General features: G+C 36.8%; 1 protein-coding gene across 4 annotated transcripts; it reads left to right on the forward strand.

Moving 5' to 3' along the window:
* Window positions 1-7,858: 7,858 nt before the first annotated feature.
* PRD3 (putative recombination initiation defects 3) lies at window positions 7,859-17,045 on the forward strand. Of its 4 annotated transcripts, XM_010257041.3 has the most exons (13): window positions 7,861-8,293; window positions 8,379-8,553; window positions 9,609-9,762; window positions 9,987-10,121; window positions 10,348-10,400; window positions 10,507-10,701; window positions 11,005-11,070; window positions 11,330-11,382; window positions 11,585-11,638; window positions 12,458-12,611; window positions 14,301-14,382; window positions 15,115-15,223; window positions 16,774-17,045. In XM_010257041.3, the coding sequence occupies exons 1-12, from the start codon at window positions 8,229-8,231 to the stop codon at window positions 15,219-15,221; spliced, it is 1,293 nt and encodes a 430-aa protein (XP_010255343.1). In that variant the 5' UTR covers window positions 7,861-8,228; the 3' UTR covers window positions 15,222-15,223; window positions 16,774-17,045. The 4 variants fall into 4 exon arrangements, with proteins under 4 accessions (XP_010255344.1, XP_010255346.1, XP_010255342.1 ...); XM_010257042.3 differs by lacking the exon at window positions 15,115-15,223 and having other exon boundaries at window positions 7,859-8,293; window positions 9,609-9,735; XM_010257040.3 differs by lacking the exon at window positions 15,115-15,223 and having other exon boundaries at window positions 7,860-8,293.
* Window positions 17,046-23,787: the final 6,742 nt, after the last annotated feature.

Consider the following 23,787-nt stretch of genomic DNA (forward strand, 5'->3'; position numbering starts at 1 on the left):
CTCACATTCCCGACTCTCAGTCCCAAGAATGAGAAAACCATCTACTCCTAAGCCGAGTACTTGTAGAACCGGTACAGAAATGTTATTGTACCATTTACTGTGACACCGCTTGGTAGAATTGCCTGGATTGAAGAAGCTTAAGGCCAAGGCATCTCCTGCCAATACTAAAAATCTGATTCTCACTTATCATTTCCCCTTATTTAATCTGATGCAAGTTAGCAAAATCGATGACGAAAAGGAAACAATGACAGAACAGATCAGCCCACAAACAGTCTTTTGATATTAAGATATTATTTGTTCTATAGTTCTTTATTTTATTTTTCCATCTGGCCTTCCAAAACAGGGTTAAACCACAATTGTTATTGATTGAGAAAGCAAGGTCTGAGTTTGAGAAGAAAGAAGATAAAGTGAAGGCTTTAGAATTTTTGTCTTTTATAAAGAAGAGGATTCGCATGGAAGAAGAAGACAGCCTCGTGTCTTGGGTTTACCTTGTAGATCCAACACAACTTCGCGTGTTGTATTTTTTTTTAACAACGAATACAGATTAACTCAAACCACAAATGTAGAATAGCACCAAAAACCAAAAAGAAATACTCAATAGATATAGACTTCATAGCGGAAAGATATCAGCTTGAGTTTCTGATCTCTTCGCCTTCAATCTCACCAATTTGTTCATATTCATGCCCATGATCATTGAGGTAATTCATCAATGTTAACAGTGTGAGTTCAATTCATCAATCAAGGGCATTTTCATCATGAAACAACAGTATAGACTGTTGAGAGTTTGGGATCTATTTCATCTTCTTGAGAAAGAAGATGATGAACAGTATGTTTTATTTTCAAGGGTAATTTTGATATTTTCAAAAGTCTTAAATCACACATGAGGTCACGTGATATACATAGTTGACGGTCCATTAACAACAAATACTAGATTGTCGTGTTTCAAAAGCTCGAATATTTGATTGTCACATTTTAAAGTTTGGATACCAAATTGTCACTCAAGTCAAAGTACAGGATACTGATTGGGAATTTTCTCTATTTTATATTATATGTACATGTCTTATAATATATCTAATATATATATATATATATATAATAAAGGAATAATTTCAGGCCAAAGCCTCCCCTAGTCAGACATGTGGCTCTCCTTCATTCAGACACCTGTACATAAAAAATTAAGTTAAGAGAGAGTTTATTCAATTTCCCACTTAGATAGACCACTAACTTGCAAATTCACACTAAGATAGACCACTAACTTGCAAATTCAAACCCACCTCCATGCAAGTGTAGTGTGTTATTTAAGTTAGGAGAGAGTTTATTCAGTTCCCCACTTAGAGACAGTTTGTAAGTCACGTACCTATTTTTCAGCAAACCAAAACCTCTCATTCATTTCAGTTGGAAGGCCATCAACCTAAATTATAGGAAGAGGAGAGCTTAATGGGTTATTAGGCCAGCTTTCAATTTTCCAGAACAGACATTCAATCGGGTTCCTTTTTTCAGAGAAATTCAATCCGGTTATTCAGATAACCAAGCACATTCAATCCGGTTAATGTATTTACATTGTGTTCAATCTCTATTTTCTTTTCATTCTCTGTTTCATGTATTTACATGTTTCATTCTCTATACAGCCTCTGCGGTCTACAACAACCTTCAATTTCATTATACCTTCAAACTGCACTTTTTCAGCCTGCAAACTTTTAGGTATGGACTAAACCTTCCATTCTACCTTGGATCAATCTTCTTCTATTCTAGAACATTTAAAATTTTCTACGGTTAATAAAAAAAAGGTGGACTGATTCTATACATCCTCAGCAGTCAACATCCTTCAATTTCATTTGAGTTCAATCTGCATAGAACTTTTTTCAGCCCACAACCTTTCTGGTATTAACAAAACCTTCCATTCTCTGTTGGGTCAATTTTATTCTATTCTAAAATATTTCAATATTTCTATGGTTAATTCAAAACCTGGACCGTATCTCTATAGCCCCTGCGGTCTACAGTACGTTGAATCTGCATCATACTGCAACCTTTCAGGTATCAACTGAACCTTCCATTCTCCCTTGAATCAATGTTATTGTATTTTGAAACATTTAAGTTTTTCTACAGTTAATACAAAAGTTGTACCGATTCTCTACAGCCTCTATGGTCTATAGTGTGAACTTCCATCAGACATTGATTCTGCATCAAACTGCACTTTTCAGCCTGCCTTTCAGGTATTAACTAAAGCTTTCATATGATCCAGTTAAGAAGCCTGTGATTATAGATGTCTATAGTGTGGCACCGATGGTCGAGTACCACACTCAGCGGTGGTTGAGCAGTAGTCGAGTTTTGTAGTGATCGTTGTCTTCAATTTTTTTTCTTTTTCTTCTTCATTTCTTATTTTCTTTATTTTTCGAATGTTTAAGTTAGTTTTTTTGGTTGAAATGGGTGATAAACCACCCATTTGTGGCCAGTCGACGCCTGTTGAAGAAGGTGACTTGATTGCTTAAGTGGATTGGGTCGGGTTGACCCAGTTTATAGTGGTTCGGCTTACCTGTTTTACATAATTGTTTCAATCTGGGTTTAATGCATTTAAACCCATATCATATAATTTTAATTTCTGATAATTAATTACTCAAAATTAATATCGAAATTAATAATAAATATTTAATATTCTTATTAATTAATATTATCCAATTGATAATTCACTATTACCACTAATGTTAAACAATAATTCGGTTTACATTCCCAAGAGACCCAAAATTTAATGTTTTGCTGACATTAATTACTACTAATTAATAACTGATACTTAACAGCGATAATTAATTAGTAAAAATATTTAATTTTTGATAATAATTACTTACTGCTAATTAATTACTGATAATATTGATACTTATTAATTCCAACCGATAATGAATAACGGTTTTAATAATGATATTTATTATTTCGGATATATTCATTTAATATTTATATTAATTCATAATAATTATTACATCAATTTATAAGTAATGTTAATTAGTAATAATATTATTATTATCAGTAATTATAATTAATAATATTATTATTTTCCATTAATTATTAGATGTAGTGAAAGTTAATTTATTAAACTTTTAATTATTCAGCATTGTTAAATTAATTAATTATAAAATCAATTATTATTTCATTATTTAGCAAAAAATAATAAATATTAAAACTTTCAGTTATTCAATATTTTTAAATTAAATTAATTAAAAAATTATTACTTCATCAATTAAATGCAAAAATTTAATTACAATAAATTAACAACTTAATAATAATATATAATATAATAATAATAGTAATTATTATTATTATTATTATTGTAATCTTATAATTATTTCTGATTTTATAATTATTAAAATATTAATAATACTGATTATTATTAAAAAATTGTAACTAGCAATATGTAGTTACTTAAATTAATTGCTGAAAATACTACTATTATTACTGGTTTCATAATCAATACACACATAATAAGAATACATTATTAGTTAATAATAATAATAATAATATTATTATTATTATTATTACTGATTTCATAATTATTAATATATTAATAATACTGATTATTATTATCAAAATTTAATTACTCAAAATTATTTGCTGAAATTACTCAAAATTACTCAAACTTAGAGGTGACCTCCATACTCGGGATGGCCTATTATTCTCCTTTCTTTCCTGTTTCCTCTCTTGGATGAGTTTTGGTTTAGTGGTTGAAGACTTAATATTGTAATTAGATTTTTTTGGTAATAGTTCAACTAACATTAATCCTTTTGTGACAAACTTCAAAGTTATCTTTGTGGTATCAAATTAGTAGTTTGTATGAACTTAGCAAAGATGGCCAAGTGGCAAATAGTTAGTAGTGGATTAGTGAATGCAAACAGCTTTTGTTAGCGGGGACAGAGAGCGTTTTTGTGGATAGAACTGGGGACCTATACTTAGGATTCAAAATCATCATCAATCACATTTATTTAGATAGAAGAGGTGCATTTATGTTTGTTTGGAGAAGAGTTCAAATCTGCGCCCCACAGCCTCTCGCCACACAAACGCCCCACACATCGAGCATCCACCACCTGTCCATTTGCACGCGGTCATCATTCCCATGTACGGGGCTAACGGGACAACTCAACTCTCCTTCTCCGGCACCAGGTATTCTCCAACATTCAAGGTTTGTTTATCATCCCAGTCACCCCCATAGTCTTCTTCTTTTTGATCATCATCAGCTTTGATGAGAAAACTGTTCCTGCCGCCTTGGGTACAGATTCCATCTATATCGTCCAAGTAGTCGCCCTTGAAATCGAAATCGACATGGGGTGGATTTAAAAATGGAATTTGAAATCTCAGCGAAGGGGGGCGATGCATTTTGAAGTGGAAGAAAGGCGTCTTGTCGAAAGAGAGCTCCCTCTCCCCGTAAAGAATGGAGTCCCGATCGGCAGTGTTGCATAGGTTCATGATGTGGTTGGGCAGACTCACTTAACCAACCGGGAGATCTGTCTGTTGTAAATCCACTTTGGATCTCAGACCTCTCACCCTTCAACTTCAATTCATCATATTCATTGGTTCCTTGCACTTCAAACCCACTATAGTATCGGCCTACACAGATACAAGCCGTTCGTTATTTGCAAGGTTTAAGCGCTTCAAGCACCTGAATGGCTGAACCTGAACAATAATGGTATCTGAAATGAGAAAACAAAATATCAGAGAACAGGGGTAATACCTGATCAAGGTGAATTCATCGGAGCGGTCGCCGGTGCCGGAGAAGGAAAGCTCAGGTGGAAGGGAGAAGAACGGAGTCAGGGGACGGCCAGTTCAAGCACGAGGGATCGGTTGAGTTGTCTCGTTAGCCCTGCACGCGGGAATGCTGATGGCGTGCGAATGAACAGGTGGCGGACGTTCGGTGTGTGGGGCGTTTGTGGGGCGAGAGGTGGTGGGGCGCAGACTCTTTGGAGAAAAATAAAACACATAACTTTTGTTGGAATTTTATGCAAGCATACGTGCTCCTATTTCCTAATTTAAATGGTTAGAAAAGGGGCTAAAGTATTTATTAAAGATAAATACCGATAATTAACATTAATTAATTTGGTTTGGTTTTAAACCAAACCCGGTTAAATCAAAAACTGATAATTAATAACATTATTAATAATAATTATTTTATATTCATAATAATTAATAGTAATTAATTTATAATTATACAAGTACTATTAAAATAATAATAATTAATTTATTAAAATATTATTAAGTACATACATAATAAGAAAAAATTATTACTTAATAATAATAATAATAATAAATATTATCTTATATATATATACTATTAAAGGGATAAGGGTGATCTCCCCTTTCGCCAAATGATATATATATATATATATATATCCGGTTTCGGGTCGACGGTTCGATCGTCTTATTTGAAAGAATGGTCCATTCTAACAACAAAAATTACAAGTAACAAATTATGGAACTGTTCTAGCCACTAGTTTCAGGTCGACGGTTTGACTGTCCGATTCGAACAGACGACCCGTTTTGACAACAAAAATTGCAGGGAAAAAATTGAGTGCGTGAGGTCCACTAAGCAATATCATACGTGTTATGTCATTTGAGTGTGTGACTCATCCGACCCGAAAAGGGTACCACTCTGGCCACCAATTTTTGGGTCAACTATTCGATTGTCTAGCTCGAATGGGTCGATGCTTCGACCACTTGGGTCAATGGGTCATTAACGATTCAACGATATTTTGCCAGGGACCAGGATTGGGGTAAAATGGAACCGGTTGCTTGGACAGTTCCCAATTAAAAAAAATGGTGGTTCGACCGTCTAGTTCAAACGAACAGCCCATTCTGACAACAAAAATTACAAACAAAAAATTGAGTGTTTGAGGTACATTAAGCAGTATCATTCGTGTTATGTCATTCGAGCGTGTGACTCATATGATTCAAAAATGGAACTGATGAAGGAAGATTTGGCCCGACCTCGCAAATCACGGCACGTGGCAAAAGAGCAAGTAGCTCAGCACTTAAAACAGCGTACCGAGGGTACAAACGCCAAAGGGAAGGGACCAGCAGGTCCGAACTCCCTAGCAAGGGGCCCGAACTCCCTACTTAGAGTTCGAACTGCCTACTTAGTGGTCGAACTCCCTGCAAGGTGCCCGAACTCCCTACTTAGTGGTCGAACTCCCTACTTAGTGGTCGAACTCCCTGCAAGGTGCCCGAACTCCCTACTTAGTGGTCGAACTCCCTGCGAGGAGCCCGAGCTCCCCCTTTGGCCCCGAGTCACACAAAGCAGAGACCCGAACTGGCCCATCTTATGACAGTTCGAGGCCCCCCTTATCCGAACTCAAGACTTCGCTCATGCACCGCTCCAGGCACTTCGCTTCCGGAGCATTGAACTGGACGAACCGCGCCATACCTGACACCGAAGGAATCCGTATCCAGGGGCGGCGCACCTGACTGACTTGGGATCTAACGCTTGATGGCCGCATTTCAAACGGCCACCTGCCACCGTCACCTGCCACCTGTCACCTGGTTTTTGTCTAGGGATTGGGATTAGGGTAAAACGAAATCGGTTGTCTGGACAGTTCCTAGGCCGAAATGTTCATCCGTTCGGGTCAACGATGATTCGAAAATCATGGTTTTTTATGCTTTTGGATTTTCACTATTCAAAGGTTTCTTCTATTGTTGGCTTTATTCTAGTGTGTGCGGTATGTTCCTTTTTTTTCATTTTTTTCTTTTGTTTTTTTTTTTTTGTATTTGGTCTTCTTCTTCTTCTTCAAGATCCTCTAAAACGGGGGTTTACCACCATTTTATTTCTTTACTTTTATTTTTTCTTTGGATTTTCTTGTGCAATTTTTTTTTTCTTACAAAACGATCTACTTCGTCTCTTTCTTTGATTGCATGTATGTTTAGTTCCATCTCAAAGCGGAACTTTGGACTCAATTTTCTGATTTTTTTTTTCCAGTTTGGTGGATCTACCGCCATTTTTTTTGTTTAAGGTCACTTTGGATTTATCTTTCAAGGTTTTAGAATCCCTTGTAATGTCCACCCTTCCCATGACTATGGCTACAAAGTTATTTCATCTAATTATTGGCATCTAGAAAAAACGACCTAGAAATGGAACCGTTCTGGCCATCGATTTCTAGAATAGATGGCCCATTCTGATAACAAAAATTTAAAATAAAAAATGGCCAAAACCCATTGAGCGGGTCGACGCCTCGGGCCAACGGGTCATTGACTGATTCAACGATTTTTGGCTAGGGACTGGGTTTGGGGTAAAACGGAACTGATTGCCTAGATGGTTCCCAAGCCGAACGGTCCTAATTTCTGAGTCAACTAGGAGTTCTCGATGTGAAACAAAAGACATCTATGAAGTAGAACTCAGAACTATCATTGTATGATCATATTCTTTTACGTGAGATACTTTGTTGAAGCAATATTTAAAAAACAAGCACATGATGATCTCTTTTAAGTCTTTATATGAGTTTCAAGACTTAAATATTTATAGTTGCAAGTTTCTTATTAAGAAACCATTATCTTTTTTAATGTAGCAATGCAATTCCATTCCAACCCCTGGGAAGCAAGGGCTCTCTACTAGTTATTATTATTACATATAATTATTAGTTAATATTATTAATGTAATAATATTAATTAATGATAATAAATTATTACTTAATAATAATAATAAATATTATTATTAATACTATTACTACTATTAACATTAATAATATTTAATATTAACATTAACAATATTAATTAATAAGTATATGTATACAATTAAAGGGTCAATCACTAGTTTTAAATTACGTTATAAGGCCCGGAATCGGGGCCGGGGCCGGGCCCGAGCCCAGGTTATAGCCCTTAATCCCTTATCATACGCTCAAAGCCTGGCCCAGAATCGAGGGTGATCCTGCATGTCATCCCGTTTATGAACCGAAATGGATTTCCCGCTGAAAATATAAGCCCCAAGAACCTCTGAGCTCGCATCAGTCTTCTCCCTTCTGCTCGTACTTATTCGGTTCTCTGGTTTCTTCGCAGTGATCAGCGAATTCACGAATTCAAAAGACGTAAGCAGGCGCAAGCATTGAAAGCTCTGAAAGTTCAATCGATTAACCGGAAAGCGAAGCGAAGGAAAATTGGAAATGAAGTCACCTTCAATGTTTCAATCTAGAAGAGATTGAATTTTAGTTGAAGTTTAGGGCTCTCGCAATCTGAATCTCCTGGAACTACTGGAAAAAGTTCAAATGAAGTTAAAGATCAATAAAGCCTGCGATCTGAATTCCATTTCTGTCCTTCCTCCTCATTCCAGGTTACGATCAGTAACAGAAGAATAGACTAACTAGTTCCGATTTCTCTTCTTGATCTGTTTCCTTCTTGTTTTGATTATTGTCCAGGAGACCAAATGCTGCTCCAACTGGGGCGGATTCCTCGGTTTTTGGTAAAATCCAAGCCTCTCAGCTTCGATCGCAGCAGTCGCAGCAATCGTTTTCCCAAGGGGTTTCTTCTCAGCTCGGAATGTCGTCACAACTCTCACAGAATTCTCTTGATGAAAATGTGGCTAATGAGCAAGTACGGATTTCCTTTTTTCCCGTTATTCGTGGAATCATAGTGCTGTTGAATATGAAGTCTTCTTTCTTTGCCCTTCTAATGTATTTTGTATTTTGATGATTCATTTAAATATAATTCCACTTTTTTTTTTTTTATAATTATCTCTGGCTAATACAAGTTAGCTTCTCTTTTTGAAAGGGATATATCTATTCCCTCAGTTGCTAGTGTTCTGATAAGTAAAGGAGAAACCTTGATCTTCATTTTGCTGTTTTAGTGTGGTTATTAATGAGCTCATGAAAGGTCGGAGTTTCCGATTTCTTCTCTTTTCCTTGTCTTCTTCCTACCTTTTGGAAGAAGTCATGTTAAATAAAGAGAGAATCTCACATACACTCTAAACTCTTGTTTCCCCCTAGGAAAAAAATCAATTTCTTAAATCTTGTTTTTTACTTGATTCTGAAGATCGACTTTGATTATTACTAATAGATTATAGTTTTTTCTCATTTCTCCCTGCTTGAGAGTTGCATCTTGGAACTGAGCTTCTAGCTTTTCTTTCATTTTGTAATTTACTGGAAGTTTGTTTTGTGTTTAATAGAATTCTATTTTGATATGTTTATCTTGTAAATTTCATATCAATTTTCCATTTCTGTATATCGTTTTATAGATGATAATTTCTTTAATTCAAGAATTTTCATGTACACATTAGAATTGCCCAGGACAAATGGTAGTTTTAATTTAGAGACGTGTCCATCTATTTCCTAGTAGTCTTATCATTTTTTGAAGTCCCATATTAATGCTTACTTTAAACTTCGTGGCAGGAAATAGGTGGACATGGTCTCTAAATTAAACCTACCATTTATCCTGGGCAACTCTAATATGTATAAGAACATGAAAATTCTTGAAAACTCTATAGAAGAAGAATTAAATATTGTTTTTTGCCAAGGAGTTCTGGATGTCTCTTTTCATGAATGTCATGTTCTGGTGCAGCTATGTCGATGTCATGAAAGTTTGCCAATCTTTCTAGAGTTATTTAAGTTTCCATTTCCATTTCTATTAATTGCCTCTTGATGTTTTCTCAGAAATATGGCCCCCAAGAAAGAGAGAACTCAGTGAAGAGAATTTCATCCTTGGTACCTGCTACTCATACAAGAGAGGACACTCCGATGCCTTTTTCAAGATCTTCCAACAATCTTATGCGCAAGTGGAGTTATGCTTCAGCTATGGATCAACGATGTAGTTCTAGACTGGTTTCCAAATTATTTGAGTGAATAATCATTCCTCATCCATGATATAAGAAATAATGGATTTTATCGTTAATTATAATTAAGAGATTTCTCAAATAACTTGAGTTTTACCAATTCTAAACCATGCTTGCTTAGACGGGTAATTCAAGTTTGTAAAGTTTCATGCATGGGCACATTTATCATGGGATACTAAATGTTGACTTTCCTGAACAGGTCAGGTTAGCGAAGAACTTGACAACAGGATTGGGTTGATGGAGACTTCAGTAAACAGGTTGGGAATGATCCTGGATTCCATCCAGAGTGACATCATGCAAGTAAATAAAGCAATAAAAGAAGTGTCACTGGAGAGTGAGTTTACCAAATTCCTAGTACTACCAAAATTTGGAATGCATAGTTTAAAAGGAACTATCCTCATACACTGAAGTTGCAATTCCAAGTACCGTCTTGTGAATAATGAACTCCTCGAGAAAGGGAAACAAAGAATATTTTTAAGCATGGAGTGTAATAGTTCTTCATTTTAGCATCTTATTTGTATGGTTCTGCTAGTTTATGAAATTTATGGCTTCTCATTCAGTGCAAGGCATACGGCAGAAGTTGGTTGCTCATGATGACTCCCTGCAGTTAATGGTAATAATGGGGGATTGTATCGTTCTTGTTTGTTTCCACTGTTGATGCATTTTATTTTCATGAATATAAACCCTATTTAGTTCTGAGATTGTAATGTGTTAACCAGCTCAAGGGGGAGGAAGATATCAAAGCTAGCCTTGATGTTGGCTTGAAATCTATTCATGATCAACTGAAAATTGATTCTAAGTGGTACAAGCTAGAGGATGGAATCTCTGTACTTTCTGCTTTACCAGATCAAATTGGAACACACTTCCTGAAGTTACAACGTGAACTTTGTGGAGCCTTCACCAAAGAAATTGATGTATGATATCATATCATTCAAAAATTGAAATGTACTCTCTGTTAGGATGCATGATAGATTATTTGTTTCTCTATCCCCTCATTTACATCTCTCAATTTTAAAGTTTCTGCTTCTTCATGCTGCATGTTTCATCTAAGTTGTTTAAATGAACTGGCATGGTTAAGGAAAGAAAATTTTGCTTTGTTAAAATCTGAACAGATGTAGTCTAAAGAAACATGGGAAGAGATTTGAAAAAAAAAAAAAAGAAATGCATTTGTCCATCAATGTTTTGGTCTTTATTTGTATATTCTCCAATGGTTGCAGGCAATGGTGAATTTTATGAAGCTTCCCAACCATAGCCATTCAGTATGCACCATTTTGCCAGCAAAGGTATCTTATTTTTTACTTGCACATGGGTGACCTACTATTCTTTTCTGGAGACCATCTACCATGCATGGGCTATGTAATGAGACCCCCCTTCCTGTCTGGATCAGAGAGCAATGGCCCTTTATTGATGGGCTAACCCTAGAAGCACCCTAGGTTTTCCTGGAGTTGCCCTGATATCGTCATCGATGGGAACAAGTAGTCTCCATAGCATTTTTCTAGTGTATTTCTGTTTGATAAAGTTATAAGATTTCATGTTTTGCAGAGAGGACGCCATGCTAATCAATCTCGTAAAGAGCAACCACCTTCCATTAAGAAGTAAGCTTTGACTCTCTACCTGGATTTTGATCAAATTTGTTATGCAATATATGACTTCGGTACATTCAATGGATGAGAAAGTTGCATCCACAAAGAGAAAAGCAATATGGAAATAAATTGAGTAATTCCCAGAAATAGGGCAATGGTGTTTCCATTGACAATTACAGGTTTCCTGAGCACATTGAACCACATTTTTATGCAGGAGACAATGCCATGCTGATCAATCTTTCAAAGAGAAACTTCCTTCTATGAGAAAGTATGTCTCTGGACACTATCTGGATCTTAAACAAATTAATTAGACAAGATATGCCTAGGTACACACTACAAAGCATATGGCGAGTTTGGCTTTCAACAAAGTATGGTTAAAGTTGAGAAACTCCAGAATTAGAGAAATGTGTATTTTGTTGACATTTGTAGGAGTCTGGTGCAAATTAGATGATGGGGGTTGGAATTGCACAGGCATTATCATATTCTTTATATTACACAGAGCCTCATGCTAAAAAGATGGTATGTTACATACAATGGTTATGACTGCCATGAAATTATTCATTTCCTTTATTAGTTATGGCCTTAAGCAGTGGAATTGAGGGTTTGTATATCTGAATCAAACACTTGGGCTAAGATGACTTCTTAAACATACTGTGCTATGTGGCTTTTTTGGCAGTATACCAAGTAGGCTTCTCTACAGTATAGCTTCCCACATTGCAAGATTTTGATCCTTCATGACTGAATGATGTTCATGAAATCTGTATGGTATGCCTCATGTGAATCATATATTTATCAGAACTTTTTTGGTAAACATATCAGAACTAAGGTCTTTGACACTTTGCATATTGACAATTAACTTGCATGCAGCATCCTGAGAACATGCTTCTTCACATTGGTTTCTGTGTAAAGAACTTATCTAATGTTATTGTATGCTTTCTATTTCCTGGATTGAGAAAAATATTGTCATGATTCTTTATGCTTATATTATTAAATGATGTGACTGGTTATTTAGTTTTTTTTTTCTCTTCATTCTTTTCTCCCCTTCTGCTAGATTGCCAAGAAGCTAAAACAATGCTCTTGATTTCAGATTAGTTGTGCCTCCAAAAGTTGACTTGAAAGCAGAATTGATTCCAAATATTGAAATTGGAAGATTGAAATCATTGAAACCAGAAAGAGCCACTTGCACCAATAGAAAGTGTGGTACAGAGCACAAACAGGAAGAGATGCCTATTGCAGAACTGGTAATTCTTAGTAATCCTATATGTTTGGTAGTAGAACAAAATGATTTCCCTTTTTGATATCTAACATACTGAAACCTGCTTTCAAATAATAGACCTGGCACTACAGGTTGAACTGAATAATTTGATATTGTCAACTGATTTTAAGGGTGATATGGTACACTTAGCAGTGAGAAATATTCTCTCTTTTCCATGGGTTAGATGATATACATTTTATCTCCCTGAAACAATAAGATCTGGTTACCAAGAAATTTTCAACAAGTGGATTTTCCTGATATTTTTTACTAGTTTGCCTTTTAATGCTGATAGAAGAGTAAGAGAAAACAAAAATCCAGAGGATTATAAAACATTTAAGAAAAATGCAAAGAAGAAAAATTGTGATAATATAACTGAATATTTTCCTCTTGATTGGTACCAATAACACTTCTCTGTAGAGCAAACATTACGCCCAATGAGATGCTAATAGATGTTGTGAACTCCTCAGTTTACTCAGTGTTGTACTGGTGTGTGATATCATCCAAATCTGCTGTTCCTTCCCAAGTTATGACATTATTTGATCCATTCATTCCTGTATTACTTAAGAAAATTAGAACACTCGTTTCTTTAATAAGGCATATCAAGTGCTTCACTTTTCTGGAACCACTTTCACCTGGTAGGCCTGAGAGACTTTTAATGGTTTTCTCAATGCCTTTGTGTACACATTGCACCTTAATGTTGCCTACAGGGCACCCATCAGATCAGTTTTGTGTTGGCTATACAGGGGAACTGAGAGACTTTTAATGGTTTTCTCAATGCCTCTGTGTACACCTTTCAGCTTAATATTACCTACAGGGCCCCAGCCAGATCAGTTTTTATGTTTTCTATACAGAGGAACTTCAAACTATTATGACATATAATCACAGGCATTTTCTCCATCCTTGTATCTGAGCACTCTTATCCTGATAATAACCTCTAACTTCAGATTTCATATGATTTATCAAATAGCATGGCATAGATCTTTCTTTTCTTTTCTGTCACTAATGATAATACCTAAATTTATATAATAATTGAATAACCAAACATCTTCTAAGTATTGGTCAGGATATCCTATTCCAGCAAAAGGGTTAAGGGAATTTATCATCATCCTGTTTAGGCAGTTTCTTCATGTTATGCATTTTTTTTAGAAATTACTGTTTTTTTCCTTTCATCATCATGCCTTACTGTTTTTCATTTCCATGCATATATTATTAGCAAGTTGTTGAGTTGGTCACTCTTTTATTATTAATGCATATAGTTTCTTTTTTCCTCCTTTTGCCAATGCCTTCCTTTTCTTTTTCTTCTATGATATTCTTGCACTTGGTCATAAATTCTTCTTAATGTGTATATATATATATATATAATCTTAACAGTGTTAACTGGATATGTATTTTGAGAAGTCAAGACCCCAAGACCCAAGATAGCTGGGACCAAGATTGGGTAATGGCCATCTCAAGGCTCTTGAGATACAAAAAATTACTATCTCCAAGTACACCATCGAAGACTTATTTCATCTCTGGACTCTGGGGCTTGGCTATGCTGACATGTTCTTCTGTTTCCTTTTAACTAAATTTTAGTGTGTCTTCTGGTATTGAAATACAGCTTAGGATAACTTTCAACTCATGTACAGTTGGGAATAACTTTCAACATCCATTTGACATGAGACGTGGCATGCAGGAAAGAGAACAGAGAGTACTCATTGAGTCAGATGAGGACATTGATAGGGGTTTCTCCTTCTTGCTTAAAGGAAAAGAATCTGGTAAGCATCTTAAAAAGTTGAGCATGCATATCTCTATAGCTACTGCTAATAGCTATACCTTGTAGAGGTGCAACTTGGGTGGGCTCATTATGGAAATTTATTAAAATTTGAATGGGCTTGGCCCGAAAGCCTGGGCCTGATGCAGTGAACTTCTTCAAATGGGGTATCCGACTTGAACCCTACCTCCTTGTTAATGACCATAATATGCCTGTAAAGTTGTACATTATTTCAGAATAAAATGTTCTGCATCATCCATTGCTTGGTGTAATGGTAAAAATCTCAAGCTGACAAGTGTGAAAAAATGCCAAAAGTTAGCTGGGACCAAGATCGGATAATGGCCATCTTTCTTCATGCATATATTTTGAGTAAGGCGTAACACATCAAGAGTGAAATAAATTAAGGTGTGGATATAGAATTGAAGGTGAAGGAGAAAGCTATACATTGTTTCCGAATAGAATGTTCTGCATCATTCATTGCTTGGTGTAATGGTAAAGTCTCGGGCTGACACCCCAAGACCCCATATAATTGGGACCAAGATTGGGTAGTTTCCATTTTGTTTCATCATATATTTTGAGTAAGGTATACCACATTAGAAGTGAGACATGGAATTGAAGGGGAAGGAAAAAAATATTTTGTCTTATGACAGCCATCATATTTGGAAGTTAAGTTTTATATTAAGGCTTCATGTAGTCTCTCAGCATTCTGCTGAAGTGATATCTATTCTTGGTAAAGGAATAGGAAATTATTTAACAGAGGAAGTAAAGGAAGATACTGAGCGGATTTTGAGGAAAGCAAGAAGGAGAAAGAGAAAACATTGTGATATCATAGTTCTAAATTGAAGGTATGATAATTTGGTCATTACTTGCTTTCCATAGACAATTTTTTTTTTTAAATTGCCATGATAACCTGTTTTTTTTATAGATATTTCCATGATAACCTTTTTCTGCATATTGTTGAATGAGCTTGTAATATTTTTTCAATAGTGCAACTTTTAAAATTTTGGTTGTTGTTCATTCCACAAGTTGTAGTAGGTTTAATGCTCCTGGCATTAGTAGCAGATGGAATGAGAAACCTATGTTTCAGAAGATACTTTTGCCAGGGGAGGGGGCTCATCTCAGAGAGTTGCACAAGTTTAGGGCATTTGAATGCACAGAGTTTATCATTTACATTATTAAAGTCATTTCAAATGTTTATAAAAATAAAAAGAATAGTTCATTTTTGAAATCCTAAATGTTCTTACTTCAAATTAGCTAATGCTGACAATGGAATTTCATGCAATCTCCTTGTTATAAATGCGTATTTGCCTGAATCCATGACAGGCTCATTTAAACTGTACTAGATGCAAAATTGTAAGTGTGGAACTTATGTCTACACGTTATCATTATTCTTGAGTAGCTTGACTGCTTAGATTGTTGGATGTATTTTTTTCCACTACTGATGCTTATCCATAACCCCCCTCTCCTATAGAGAAACTAGCTAGTAGGGGTGTCAATGGACCAGTTTTGGGTTGAACTCCGTCCAAATCAAAATCCATTTGGACGGATTGGACAGACCAATAAGACATATTGAATCTGGATGGACTGGATGGACCAATATGACATATTGGATTGGACTTGGTCCGTCCATAATGAATTTATATTAGATTGAGCCAATACCTGGTCCATTGATAGAAGAACATAGGTATCAATGGACCAGGTTTGAGTTGAAACCAATCTAAATTAACAGGAATTTAAACAGATTGGACAGTCTCTGGACTGGTCCAAAATGGTTCAAAATATTCATTGGACTGGATTGGACCAGGTCCATTTGTAATGGACTCACATTGGACTGGACCGGATTGAACCAAATGCAGTCCAATTGACACCCCTACTAGCTAGCAATTCCTGCATCTGAAATTCTACTTGTGAATTGTGATTTTTTTTTTTTTTGGTAAAAGTGGTACTGCCTCTTAGACCTTAACACTAAATTCTAGATAGATGTTTTCCAAATTGAGATGTACTTTCTGTCATTTCTTTCAGGAACTTTGGACTAATGAAAGATCCATGGTGTTGCTTGAGATATTTTCCATGGCTTGCATAGTAATTTATGGGATTTAGAGATGAACTAGGAGGCCATAGATTGTAGGGCACATTATCTTATCAGATGGAAAACACAAACAACCTGAAAATAAAAAGAACCAAGTCATCCTATATGGTAAATTCAATGAACATACTGTAGAATACCAAGAATAGAAACTGTCATCATACCAGCCATTCCTGAAATAGGGAAGATCTGATGTGATATATACAAGTAACAGTTATAATGGGCGTTAAGTTTGCATGTCATCAAGGGTAGTGGAGTTCTTGCAACAGACGAGATTGATGGTATTTTTTGAATATTTATTTGTTGCAGGAAAGAGTCGAAATGACAATCAGTATATGCTGAAGGGCCTGCTTCGCCATAGCCTATTTGAACATACTTCAATCCAGTATTTGGTGCCTCTGCAAAATGGCAGAGGCGCATGTGCTTCCTTTAGATAGATAGTAAAGCAGATGTGCTTCTGAGGCATTCTTGAGTCAAAAAGTTGCCTTATTGGTGACTCATTATGATGCAACATTAGATCATGTATACATCTCAGTTTACCCGCCAAATAAAAACAATTGATTTTCTTCTTTTGGTCTAAATCTAGATCGCATATAGAAAGGAATGAAGGATGGACATTTGGCAATTTCTCTTAGGAGAGCACTGAGAATCAAATGTAGACCCAGGTTTATCAGCAACCTTGGTCACCTTTGAGCTCTAGTCTTTAAATTTAAATTTTCTTTGTCAAGAACTTTGCTAAAACGAGGTTGTGATCCGTTGCAGGAGGCATCCTTAATGGCGTAATGAGAGTGGTTTGCACCCATTCTATGGGCTGGGCCAATGATATTTAGGGTTGTTAAATAAATGGGCTGGGGCCACTGGGCCAACGCGTTTGTTTTATTATTAAATAAGCTTGGATGGACGCCATATCCTAGTCTTGGGTTGGCTTTGGCGATTTGCAATGAAGTGTCTTGGCCATTTTCTAGCCCCAGTCTGATCCTTCCAAGGATCCTTGATCACACGGTATGTAACTGCTATTATGGTTGGCATCAAGTTCCTGCACGCAAACGCAATAACGATGTCTTCCGTGGTACAAACTGCAAAGCTTTTGCTTTTTCTGCGACGCAACTTGCGAGAAGATCATATACACAAATTTGCATCGATTAATACTACTACTATCAGAAGATTCAGAACTATCCTAAAACTGTACTCTGCCTGGTTGAATGAAGAAAAGAAAAAAGAAAATCATCCATGTAAAGTTGGTTCATGAAGTGGTTAGTCGAGAATGTAGGTGAAACCAGACAATATCATCGCCAGTAGAATTTACCTGTTCAGAAAATCTTCCTTCTGCTTCCCTATCATCACCATCCGCCTGTTGTAATTTTGCCCTTGCAAGCTTTATCTGATGAATTTCCCCTGCTTTATTGCCCAGTAGATTGTCATGGTACGTCAATCAGGTATTCTTGATTGCACAATGGTCAACTTGTGCCATTTCCAACTGTAGATTTTAACCTTTTTTTTTTTTCTGTGAAAGGCGAAAGGTAGATTCTAGCGTTATTTGGTTTGCTAGTGGACGTGGTGAAATCTGTTACTACATTCCAAAGTATTACAACACCACCTCACTGTTCCCACTTACCAACATAGTGCTCAGTAAACCTCATTTGCCAACTTCTCAAAAACATTCATAAAGAATCATTCCGGATCTGCTGAACTTCTTTTCCCAATTTCCTGCATCTCTGACAAGTGCCTCCTGACATGTAATAGGGCACGTCACAGACTGAACGGAAGTGCAGGAAAAATAAAAGTGTGGGAAAAAGGTGTATGAAAAGGAGAACCTGTTTATTAGGAGTAGGGATTGTGTGTAATGGGACACCTGTCATAGATTGAATGCATATGCACGATAAGTTCAATACAAACAAGTGGAGTAGATCTACTGATCTAGACTCGTTTTAGTGGTGTAATTGCCGAAAATGATCACTCTTTGTGCGTTCGAGCGCGTGCTTGTGAACATTAAGGAATAAGGACTATTCTTAATAGTGAAAACATAAATGAAAATTGAAAAGCATGTACAAATTAACGAAGCACTGGTATTTGCTTGACACTGAATGAAGGGCGGTACAACCTGGCTGGTGGAGAAGGATGGATGGCCTTTGATAGTCATTGCTCATAATGAAATTCACTTTTGTTGTTAGATTGCTTTTATTGCCATCATGTAGTTCATGCTTTCAAGAGCCCATGACTCTAGTTCTGGTGCTCGGGCCAAGGGTAAAAGTAAAGACAGTGAGAAAGGGCCATGCCTTGATGGATTGCTGATGTTTACTGGTGTTACTTTGGGATCATCTATAAGATATTTGTTCCCTGGATATGATGTTCTGATTCAAAGTTATTGCATTGAAACTACAACTCCTATCTTATAATTTAACTCATGGGACTTTTCAACTACTAAGCAGCTTAAAAAATTTAGGGCTTCGGCGTTGATTGAGCTGCATTGATTAAATCGCTTCAGAGAAGATACCAAAACTAGTTTTATTGGAAAGTAAATTTCTCAGCTCAATGCAAGCATTTCCTGGCTTTGTGGGTCTTTCACCAAACATAGCGTCACAGCTTTCCGTCTGGGACCTACCTTGCAACACCAGAAGCCGTTAGATGAAAGCCCTGATGACTATTTTGAGGGCTTTCTTGCAGTGTTTTCTAATTTTGCTGAGGGGGGCTTCACATGGACAGCTTATGAGCTACTTTGGTGGAAAATCTGGAAAGCCCAAATATGTTGTCATTCAATCAAAAAATTGGCTTTCAGTGAAGCTTGTATTAATAGTTTCTTCTAACCGTATCAAAGCAGCTCAATCAAAGCTTCAGCCCTCCCAATGGGCCCTAAGTTAATAGAAGAGACTTGCCCGTGTTTCTTATTAGCCCAAAAGAAGAAGAAGAAGAAGAAGAAGAAGAAGAAGAAGAAGAAGAAATTGATAAAGCAAGACTGCATCTTCAGCTGGCTAATTAGTTGAAAGAGTCAACACTCAACTAGGGATGGCAATTTTTCCCCTAAAATCAGGGCCCATCCCTACTAGGCCGCTATGCCCCAAATGGGGCGGACTTTCCTCGATCTTAAATGGGGATAGGGCGGGAACAGGGTTTACATATAATTCCCCAAATCTGATGGCAAATTAGTAAAGTATCCCTAGATTTAATATTGATTCTTAAAATATCTCTAAGCTTTCCCTAAATTCCAAAACGCCTAGAATCCCATAATTTTATTTATAAAGTAATCCCAAATTGTCATAATCTAATTCCTAAAATATCCTCAAATTCTCATAATCATATTTGTAAAACATCCACAAATTATTTTACTTTTAAGTGATAGCCCCGAGGCAAAGAAAATTTAAGAATTCCTCATCCCCAACGAGGAGTGACCGCCCCAAATCCACACCGTTGCCATTCCTACACTCAACATTATTCATAAGCAAGAAAAGGCCACAAGTAGCTCGATAATTAAAGAGGCTATTTAATTCTGCCTCATGTGTCGGCTTAAGTGGTTGGTTTTTCTTTCCTGTCATTGAAGGATGAGTTGGAAACAAACCTCTTTTTGGTACTAACATTGTAATTGTAAAGCTCATGTCCTCCCCATGGGGCCCCAAGGTTCAACCATTAGGAGCCACCACCATGTGCCAACTACTAGGTGTTTTTATTTTTCTTTGCTGATTCGAAGGGAACCATTTCATGAAAGCTGGTCCTGATAAAACTCATGTACGAATCAATATTTTGAGGAACTTGGGTCCAGTTCCTGAATTTTCATTTGCGTTGTAAGGGCGATAAGCATTGTTAAGTCATTTTATTTGTTCATAAGGTTGCTTGTGAAGCCACCTCCAAATAGAGTAATCTAGTCCTGCTTCTTTGTAATGTCTAAAATCCAATGAATGATTAGAATTGTGGAACTTTCATTGGTCAAACACTTGTTAAATGAAAGCTGAATTGTCTTATTAGAGAGATAATAGCACAAAAGGAGGACTTATCTTAATATTAATTAGCCAAATCAATCCCCAATTATATGCACATCCATTAGAATTCTGTAAAGCATTCCTCCCTCTATCTCTCTCTCTGTCACAGACACATATATACACACACATTAACCTTGTCTTTCACTGCTGGATTCATGTAGTGGTGGCCATCTGGTGGGGACCCACCTAAAAGTTGGTAGTGGGTGGAATTTGGAGCCAAATGACTTTGGCTATCAGATGAGTTCCAAGTCAGCCTGATGGCTTCTCTACTGTGTTGATTTGTTATCACATTCAGATGGCTAAGTGGTTTAACAATTGGCTCACATTTAGTTGGCGATGTGGTGTAAAATGACATAAATCCTTGACTTCATTTAAAGGACCCAAGATCTGCCAACCCATTTCAGTAAAGCACAAACTTTTCTTCTTCTTATTAGAAACCCATTTCATTTCTCATGGAACCCTGGAACCCACTCTCTCTAAAGTCATTCAGCTCATCAATATTGATAGAGATAAAAGTAGATATTACACAATCTCCATTACTCTTTTTTTTTTCTTTTTTGATGGATATAGTCTTCATTGCCTTGTTGCACGTAACTAGAGAGAGCCTTTTATTTCTTTCATATAATGGATAAGGGCTCACGGAGCTTTTTAACACTTTTAGGTGTCAAAAAAGATAGCATCCAAACGTCAAAGAAAAAGGGGGATAGGAATATTGAAAATCTTTGCACAATTGCCTCTTCCTACCGACCATCAAACGGAGTAGAAAAAGAGAAGCTGAAGCCGTGAAGAATTAGTAAATCAACAATTTAAGTTTGGTTTGGTCACAAGCTTTGAAGATTAATTCCATTAATCTTTAATAGTCAAACCTGTGACACCCTTTGCTGCAATCCCTAGCTAGCTACATCCTAACCACCAAATTAATACTATAATCTAATAGCATAATCTAAGAATCTGATCCCTGGTACCAGAGTATTTACATAGTGTCCTCTCTCTATTTCTTCAGTAATTGTAGTAATTAAGATTCTTAGTCAATGTAGCTAGTTAACATGGCTGTACCAAACTGGCAGTTAAGACAGAGCTTGTCCTCTAACTAACCCTTTAACCAGATTGGTCTACAACGTGTTTGTGGTGTTTTAGGTTTAAGCCCCCATTCAGTTTTGCCCATCTGAGCACTCTTTGAGGTGGTTAGAGTGAAGGTGTCAGCTGAGATGTAGCTCCCACTGACCTGGGATGAAAACCCACCTTCATTATTTCCTTGAGGAGCTGAATGGGGGGTTGGTGAAAGAGGCCCATTACTGGATCAAAGCTAGTTGTAATGAAACTGAATAATTACATTAGAATTGATTGCATTTATTTGATCCTGTTAATATTTCTCAGCCAACCACCCCCACCTTACCTCTTTTGTATTATTTTGGGCTCCAAGCATCTCTCTCTCTTTCTCTGGGAAAAAGTTTTTTTTTTTTTTTTTATATGGGCAGAGTAGAAACTAGAAAGTAATTGGGATTTATCAAGATAAAGGTGTAGGTTATTTAATTAAGTTGGATTAGTTGGGGGAGATAAGGACATTAGCACCTCATTTGCCAATTTTGATGGGGTGGGCCATTTTAACTGAGACTGAGAGATGCCAAATTTTTTAGCAAAGACATTAAGAAACTTACGAGACCATCTCTACAAAGCTCCAAATACTCAACCCATTTGCAAGGGTGAGGTGAGACAACAAGAAACATCCTAGTCTATCTCTATCTGTTGTTAACTTAAGCTCTACCCTAATATTAATATCTCAACTTACTCACAAAGTAATGCCAGTAGCTGCCAATTCCCATCACCAAATTAGACTCCAATGCTCCCTCCACGGCAACGAGGTGAAGCATCAGTGAAGGTTCATAGACTCGAGAACGAGAAGCTGCTTTACTTTCATGTAAAGACTCAGCCCTCAGGCCCTCTGCCTCATTTCCCGGTGGCTCCGGCAGCTAGTCATCTTGTTAAGTGTATTATCAGTTTATTAGTCGTTGTTGGGGAGTTAAGGGTTCTAATTTCTCTATCTAAACACATAATACAAAGGATAGTGAGGAGGATTGTTATTGTCATCGGCTCCAATTCTGAGGCCTGAGGGCCCACCCAATCCTTTTCTTCTGATCAGATAAATGAGATAATGGATCCCACACCCATCAGAGTTGGTAATGCGTGTGGTCCTAACTTCTTTCCTTTCTTTTTATTTTTAAAATCTTTATGGTTGTGGGGGCCCAGCCCACTTTGCTTTCAACCCTAACCGCCTCAAACATGCATGGCCGACAGCATTGGTGTCTCGGAGAGGCACGCCATCAAATTTTCTGGAACGTGATCCTCCGGTCCTCCCCTCCAAAAGGGGTCCTTCAAATTTAAAAAAAAAAGAAAAAAGAAAAAAAAAATCTTAGCAATAGAATCATGTAGTTGGATCAGGGCCCTTCTCTGCAAAAGAGGGCTTTTTTTTTTTTTATGAGGGAGGGTTTTGGGTCATGGGGCCCAAGTTGCCACGTGTTGGGTCAGGGCCCATAAGACCATAACCCAATGGGTCCCACTTATAATGGCATCTGCACCAAATATCAGCTTGAAGGTGTGCTGTCTTGGGTTGGGTGTATTTTCGTCGAGCTTTTATAGCTCCACCGTCAAGAATCATCGGGTTCATTTTTTCTTTTTTTTCTTCTGATGGGGAGGACTCATTTTCATAGTGGGCTCTGGGCTGGATCCCCCTCCCTGCTGCCTGGACGGTTGTTATTGGCCTACACTGGTTTATGAAAGTTTTCCACTCAAGGGTATATTTGTCATTTTCTTTCTGAACTAATGTGAGACGAAGACGACCAAAAGAATGCACCTCCGAGAAGTTAATCTATAGAAAAGGATATATTTTCATTGTCTTCTTCATCGGATTTTGTTTTCTTCATTCAGTTTTAAATTTATTGAATTGGGCCCTAACCCTAAGACCCAGTAATAGTATCAGCCCAACCGAAATTAGCCGCACTTGATGGCTGTATTGCTGGCTGTTTAACCAATAATAACGTCTCACGTCATTCATCAAGTGTACGTGGCCCACAATTACTTGCTCTAATCTCTCACCTTTCGTGTATGGCTGACGTGGGGTGTTATTATTGTGATGCGGCCATCAAATGCAGCTAATTCGGATTCCAGAAGGAAAAGTTTTTTTTTTCTTTTTTGATTATCACAAGTTCACAACTGTCCAAATATTGACTATTCTGAAGGTTGTAGCCGTCCGATGTAATATACGATAAATGAAGTTACAGAAAAAGTACAAGAACAATGTCTGGTCTGGTTGATAGAAACAGACATTAACGACCTTTTGCTTGGCTCATTTGCC

Source organism: Nelumbo nucifera, chromosome 1 (genome assembly GCF_055504915.1).
Source record: "Nelumbo nucifera cultivar China Antique chromosome 1, China Antique-T2T, whole genome shotgun sequence".
NCBI lineage: Eukaryota > Viridiplantae > Streptophyta > Magnoliopsida > Proteales > Nelumbonaceae > Nelumbo > Nelumbo nucifera.